Source organism: Asterias rubens, chromosome 22 (genome assembly GCF_902459465.1).
Source record: "Asterias rubens chromosome 22, eAstRub1.3, whole genome shotgun sequence".
NCBI lineage: Eukaryota > Metazoa > Echinodermata > Asteroidea > Forcipulatida > Asteriidae > Asterias > Asterias rubens.
Window position 1 is genome coordinate 809116 of NC_047083.1, and position 7655 is coordinate 816770.

At 39.4% G+C, this 7655-nt stretch overlaps 1 protein-coding gene across 1 annotated transcript; it reads left to right on the plus strand.

Moving 5' to 3' along the window:
- The first annotated feature begins 850 nt into the window (after nt 1-850).
- On the plus strand, nt 851-5860 carry LOC117305256. The gene is made up of 3 exons (XM_033790086.1): nt 851-1239; nt 3547-3707; nt 4242-5860. Exons 2-3 carry the CDS (start codon nt 3636-3638, stop codon nt 5736-5738), a joined length of 1569 nt encoding a protein of 522 aa, XP_033645977.1. The 5' UTR covers nt 851-1239; nt 3547-3635; the 3' UTR covers nt 5739-5860.
- The last annotated feature ends 1795 nt before the right edge of the window (nt 5861-7655 follow it).

Here is a 7655-nt window from a genome sequence, read left to right on the forward strand (position 1 = left end):
GTCACTTTGCTATAATTATATAGTCGACTACAGCAAAGTGTCATGAGTGAAGTGTCGGAGTGAATAGTTCTTAATGGTAAAAATGGCACACTGGACACAAGAATTCTCACTTAGTGTATCTCAACATTATGTATAACATAACAAACCTGTGAAAATTTTGACTCAACTGGTTGTTGCGAGAGAATAGAAACACAAACACTTGTCACACAAGTTGTGTGCTTTCAGATGCACTGTACAGATCGGCACATATCACGGTCTCCGAAGTAATGTGGCTAAGTAAAAAGATATCAATTTTATGCCCCTATATCTGAAGACAAAATATTATTTCATGGTGGTCTGACCCTAGCAGAGTCTTTTTCAAAGACTAAAATTACAACACAATCAAACACAAACATGTATAATCATAGGTCCTCATTGGTTGGTATAAGCCGTTGACAGCTATTTATATTGTCTAATATTATTGTAAAGATTTGGTATCACACAAAACTTTCCATGTGTACATGTATGTTTCTATCAGACAATTTTTATTATTTACACATGATTTAAAGGCAGTGGTAATTACTCAAAATAATTATTGGCATAAAACCTTACTTGGAAACGAGTAATGGGGAGAGGTTGATGGTATAAAACATTGTGAGAAACAGCTCCTTCTGAAGTGACCTAGTTGACCAATTGAGCTCAAATTTTCTCAAGTGTGTTATTTTGTGCATGTTGAGATACACCAAGTGAGAAGACTAGTCTTTGACAGTGTACACTGTCTTTAAACCTTGAACCCTCTAAGCAGGATGTAAATAGTACTGTGCCGGGAATGTACATGCAAAGTGCATTTTGATTGATCGATGTGCATGTCTAGGCCTTTGACGTCAAGGCGCGACCAAGTTCAAGTCTACTGAGGACGATATTCGAGAAGCGTAGAGGCTGTATATGCCGTTGAGCACTGGGCAAACAAACCCATAATTTCAACCAAGTGAAGACGTGTTTTCAATTGTACAATTAAATAGCCCGTCTTACAAGTTGTGGCTTTCGATTCACCGTAATTCAATCTCATGTACCTGCTTTGATTGTCACTTTACTAGTCAGGGTCACAGTGACGCAGATCGCTAGGCCTGACTTCTCGACGAGTGTCATGCTACAGACGAAATTGGGATAATCACCGATGAGTGTTTAGCGAGTAGAACGCGGTGTTTGACGGGTGCCACCAGCCGGTGTAATGGATGAATTATACGGCGTGAGGACAGGGTATGTATTGGTCTATTTTCCGGGGGTGGTTATATCAGGGTCTAGACATGGTTTTAAGCTGACCTTAACCATGCTTTATCAGTAATATTGTGGCAAGGACAAATCAAGGAAGTATAGTTAACTCGCAGAATGCACTTGAAAGCACCGATTTCACAATGACTAGAACAAAGTATTGTCGTGTAAAGTGATCATTTTATTTTGTGCAGTTCGTATTCATAGACGATAAACCAATGTTTGTATGTGAGAGATTGGTTGTTTGCCAGCTTGGTGGTTATAATATCCCCTTGTGGAATGTTGCTGAGTTCACTTGTGGGAAGATCATTTTAAACAAACAAACACTCACGAAACGAATGATACATTCGGGTTGACTAAAGTGCATAAAACAATGTTAACAAGGTGGTGGGTTCGAATCCTACCAAGCTAACAACTGATTACACAATGACTAGAATAAGAATTGTCTTGTTACTGAATCACAATTTTCATGATTTGTAAAGCAATTCTTATAACCATAGATAATCGTTTGTGACATACATTGGCCAATACTGCCAGCGTGGCGATAGATCCCACTTTTGGAAATTTGCCAAATATAAACGTTCCTTCTCAGAAAGATCATCTAAACACACTGTACAGTCATGTTGTTTTCTAAATTCCACACATTGACACCTTTGGTAATCGCAAAGACCAGTCTTGACTCTTCTCACTTGATGTGTCTCAACATGCATATACAAAAAACCGTGAACAATTGACCCCAATCGGTCGTCGAAATTGCGAGAGAATAATGGAAGAAAACACGAAGTTGCGAGAGAATGGAAGAAAAACACCCTTGTCCCACAAGTTGTGTGGTTTCAGATACTTTATTTCGAGAGCTCAGCTGAGTTTTCGAATTAATATATTTTAGTGGGAAATTACTTCTTTCTCAAAAACTACGTTACTCCAGAGAGAGCCGTTTCTTACAATGTTTAATATACTATCAACGGCTCCCCATTACTCATTTTAGTACCAAGTTAGTACCATGCTAACGATTGTTTTGAATAATCACCAATGCCATTACACTTTGATTTTAGAAGGAAGTGTTGGCGGACCTTGGGTGAATTCATTTCGGTATTTTTAAAAGCTTTGTTTTGAAGTATTGTGTGCTTGTCACGAAGACCAATGAAGATAATGATCGAACCATGTTTTTTTATTTGAAGAGCTGCGTGCTTCGGCAGTCATCCAACAAACTTATTTACTTGTGCGTGTTGTTCCTCTTTTCAAAGTATTTTCGTTTCCATGAGGGGAAGTTGATTTCGAACATGTTTTTAAAGTGACCATGCACGCCTCAACATGTCTTTACTCATCATCGAGCATTAATTGGTGTGCGAGACAGTCTCAATTTCAAAAGCTTCTAAGCACCAAAACTTGCTAAATACAAAGCTTAGCAGAAACTGGTTACATGTACATGCCAAAAGTCCATAAAGTATAGTTGTGACTGGTTTCCCATATATTTTTCGCTTAACATAGAAATTTGTTAAGCAGTATTTTCTGCTTAACAGCTTTATGAGATGGGCCCTGGCGCTTGATGTGGAGCTTGGTGTACCCCTACCCCACCACACTGTGTCTTCATTGCGTCTTCGAACCTCATGATTTCTTTCTAGGTTTTCTTACTACGGGTTCTACTGAAATAAATTTAGGGGAAAATTAGGGCTATTGTTTGCCCAAATCGCGCATCAATCCATAAGCTCGAGGGAGAAATAGTCTGGTTCTCTTTTGTTAAGAATACACTGACCATACTCACCGTTGTATTCAGGGAAACAAGACAGACTTGAATGGGGGAAAAACACTATAGCAAGTACGTACAGTTGTCAACTGGTTTCACCTCAGTCTAGGGTCGTGACCTTTGACCGCATTTACTCTCAACAGTCTGTTGAGGAAAGTGCGCCGGGTACTCCCTTGACACCATGCCCCATACCTTGTTTTTAGACAGAAGTATGTAGTTAATGGTGACTCGAACCTTAAAAAACCCACACGGAAATACAGTTTGACTTTTTATGTAAATAGCATTTTAAACGGTACTTTGGGGGTTAGAAATCTCTCATTGTCCGTTATTATTATTAATGTTAGTCAAAAGGGGCAAAGGCAAATACTTTTGGCAATATTGATCTCTATTTATATTGACATCGTATCACATGGTGTCACATCCCGCCAGTGTAAAATGTGTATAACATGGATGTTTATGATATCAAGTAATAAACCACATGGGAAACTTACGATTTTGGGTTGAACAAAATGAAGTTTATGATAATCTGACTTTATTTGTTTTGTCTGCAGGTGCTGATAATAAAAGAGCATATACATTTCTTATAAAGTAACAACTTTATAAACTATTTATTTGATTTAAACTGAGAGCTGGCTTCAGGATGATTACCGATGTGAAAACCGCCCGCAATGCGTCGCCTGACAAACAGTCTTTTTGGAAATTTAATGCGAAGGTATATTTTTGCTCAAATTTAAACATTTATAAAGTTTTGTTTACTTTATATTGTATAAGTTTGCTTTAAAGGATGTTGAACTCGGTGCACCTTTTAGCCACTTCACTGACGTACATAAGCCAGTGTGAGCTTATACATTACACCAGAATCCTCCCGGACAAAACAATCTAATGTAAACAAAAAGGGTCTGTATCGGGGAACGTATCCCCTAAAATGGCAGTGTGACCTCAGATTAATTGACAAGAAAATGGCAAACAACTTATAGATGATGAGAAAAAAGGGTTTTATAAAAAAACTTTCTACCATGCATGGTTGTGACACTCACTATACACTACGTGGATGAAGCCTTGTGCGGGTTGAATAATTATTAATAATGCTCATTGTACACGGTTGTGACACTACACTACGTATAATATGAAGCCCTGTGCGCCATGGTTGTAGTTTGCTCATTGCTAATAATTAAATAAAAAAAAATCGAAGATTACTTCTGTGATATTTTTTTAACAATGACTTTCTTTGTCCTCTTTGTTTCAGTGGGTAGTTCTGTTTGTTATCTGCGTGTCCATTAGCTTACAGTTCGTCGTCTTCGTCACCAAAAGGTTTACAAACCCCTACAGATTTCCAGAGCTGACTCGACCCAACACCAATGGGGTAAATGGCAGAACCAGAGTTAAAAATGTGGGGACGGTGGTCGAAAAGCTAGTGTACAGAAATGCAAGCTTACGGACTGCTGTAACTAACATTAACCACGGACCAGGATCAAAAGAGGACGCCCTGGGCGATAATGTTATTTTTTCAAACAAAACGGATGGTTTTATTATTTCAAAGCCCACCTTCTCAGAACTAACTTCACTAAAGCAAGCTTACACCAAACCAGCGTCGTCGGCTCGGTCAGATTTTCCATTAGTTTTATCGCAATCGTTCAAGGTGAACAGTTCAAAGGAAAAGCAATATAACATTTTAATATTTGGTTTTAAAGGTAGGTTAGCACAGAGGCTGGATTTTCTAATAATGCAAAATGGTTCATGGGGGAGAACAATTAGTTGCGGAGAAAATGTTACAATCAATGTACATGTTGGCAATGCAAGTGCTAATTTTGAAAGACAAAACGCAGTTGTGTTTAATATGGATGAGACAGCAGTTGCAAAAGAGTCTGAGACGCTGGTATCCATGCAAACATCCTCCAAACAGGCGTGGATTTACTATGGACGGGAACCAGCTGTTCGCATGAGGCGACTCTTCAGAGGCTGTGGCAACCTTCCACTGCATGGGATCTGGTCTTTCCAACGTCATTCTGAAGTGCGCATGGCATATGGTTCATTTGTCCAAACAACACAAATGACTTCGACAAATCAGCCCGCCAGTTTCTGGTCACGTGGTAAGAACAAACTCGTGGCATGGATGGCGAGAAATTGCCTTCAAACTTTTTGGCCGAGAACAAAATTCGTCGAAAGTTTAAATGTACACATCCCTGTTGATATTTATGGAACTTGTGGTAATTTGCCATGTCCCTTTGTACCAATTAAGGAATGCAGAAATAGGTTGAGTAGATACAAATTCTACCTTGCGCTGGAGAGCGCTGAATGTGAGGATTATGTAACGGAGAAAATGTGGGAGACTGCGTTGGCTAACGGCATCGTCCCCGTGGTCTACGGAGCGTCAAAGTCGACCTACCTAAGACAAGCTCCCCCTAACTCGTACATATACGTCGGGGATTTTAACTCTACCAAGGCGCTCGCTGACTACTTAAAGATGTTAGATAAGAATCCAACATTGTACGCCAAGTACTTCGAGTGGAGATACATGGGTCACATCGAGGTACCAAAGAGGGCCGGGGAGTCCCTACGACCCAGATTGTTTTGTTCACTTATACCTTTTATTACCAAAGTTGAAAAAGGGGGTGTAAAAAGAAAGGCGTTTTCGGAGTTTCCGTTTTACAAATCGTGTAGACTTCTGAAAGGGAACGACTTGAGCCCAAATTATCTCCCTCCTTTGAAGCATAGGGCAAAACATTGGAAGCTTAACTGGTGACGAGTATTTCTAAATCAATTACCTGTCCTTACAGGGGACCAGTCGCCGGGCTCGTTCGATTAGCTTCCCTGGGTCGACCCCACGGTGCTCACTCGGATGGGTGAGCCCCTGACAAGAGCTAATCGAACGATCACACCTCGGGTCACCCCCTAGTGACCCACTCCACAGGCAGGGCACTGGGGGCTGACCCGGGTGAACCCCTGGAATGACGTCAAAGCTATTCGAACGCACCGGGGGCAGACCGGGTCGACCAAGGGAAGCTTAACGAACGCGACCTGTATTTCATAGAGCTCAAGCTGGTCCCCTCTCATCATTCATTGCTTGTACCATGCCTAAAATGTTATAATTATTACGCTACATTGTACCATTTTGTTGAAATCGATTTGTTATAAAAAATAATATTAATTACAAAAGTAAACTTGCAGTCAAACTGTTTGCCGATAATGACGTTTTTGGGGTTTTTTTTATTACTAAAGAAAATAATTATAAAAGTTAAAGGTACTATTATTGTTGTTTATAAATTGTATATTAATGTTTTTACGAGAATGTGTGTATGTTTCCATTGGCAGTCCCTCAATTAATGATAACTCCCAAAGCCCCCCCCCCCCCCTTCGTAGAGGAATGGAACTGTCCATACAACTTTATTTGCTCAGACTGTCATAATCAAATTATCGTTCTCTTGTCAATTTGATTGGTTGAACACTCGTCACGTGTCATCCTTTGAAATGTATGCTGCCGTTACGCTCCAAACTTGAATTAAAGTCCAATATTATAATATGGGTTATTGGACGCTTCACAACTTCGTTCCCAAAACAATCGTTCCCCATCCGTTCGTCCAGACGAGACGAGGCAATGTCGTGTCCGCCCGGTGGGACAAGGTTATATTATATTATGAAGTCATACTTTCTGTGTCTATTTTGCGTTTATTTTGTGAACTAAATTCAAATGATTTAAAGACATATGATTGAGTTATAATCTATGAAACAAACATTAGGGCTAACTGCATTTTGTAGTAGAAAAAATTGCTGTGAATTCTGGTTCGAGAAGAGGCCGTCCGGCGCGGCAGGACATTCCGCCACCCCCCCCCCCCCCACCCCACCCCACCCTCTACGACAAAGTGTGTAAAAAAGTATAGTGCCCTCTTTTGAATCATCCTCCTTCAAGCCCATGAATTTTCCATTGGGGAACAGAATCTTGACATTCATAACACTTGGTTAATATTTCCAATGCGGAAATTGCAGTATTAATATTTTGATCTGTCTCCTAAAATATTTTTTTTTATTGATAATAATTAAATGCGTTAATTATTTGTATTGTTCTGAATAAAACAAAAATATCCAATGAGTGTTCCAGCTTTTTTGTGTTCTGTAATATTTAATTTTGAATATTATTAATATTTAAAAAAAAAATCCCTGTTAGTGTATTGCTTATTTTTTAGGTAAACTACTGTTGATAGCTGAAACATTAATACCAACCATCCAAGCATAAAACAATGCAATAATTATTCCTCATTTTGCGGGGTCGGTTTTAAAATTTTACAGCTAAATGCCTCCCACCTGTTAAAGACAGTGGACACTATTGGTAATTGTCAAAGACCAGTCTTCTCACTTGGTGTATCTCAACATATGCATACAAAACAAACCTGTGAAAATCTGAGCTCAATTAATTGGTCGTCGAAGTTGCGAGTTAACTCTGGAAGAAAAAACACCCTTGTCACACTAAGTTGATGCTTGATTTCGAGACCTCCAATCTAATTCTGGGGGTCTAGCTCGAAATAACATTCGTGGAAAATCTCGAAAACTACGTTACTTCAGAGGGAGCCGTTTCTCACATTGTTTTATACTATCAACCTCTCCCCAGTTATACTCGTTACCAAGTATGCTTATATATTTTGAGTAGTTATCAATAGTGTCCACT

Bases quoted from the DNA above. Each gene is read 5' to 3' on its own strand.
- LOC117305256 (XM_033790086.1), top strand. From the start codon at position 3,636: ATGATTACCGATGTGAAAACCGCCCGCAATGCGTCGCCTGACAAACAG. The intron at 3,708-4,241 runs GTATATTTTTGC...TCTTTGTTTCAG, and splicing joins TTTGGAAATTTAATGCGAAG to TGGGTAGTTCTGTTTGTTAT.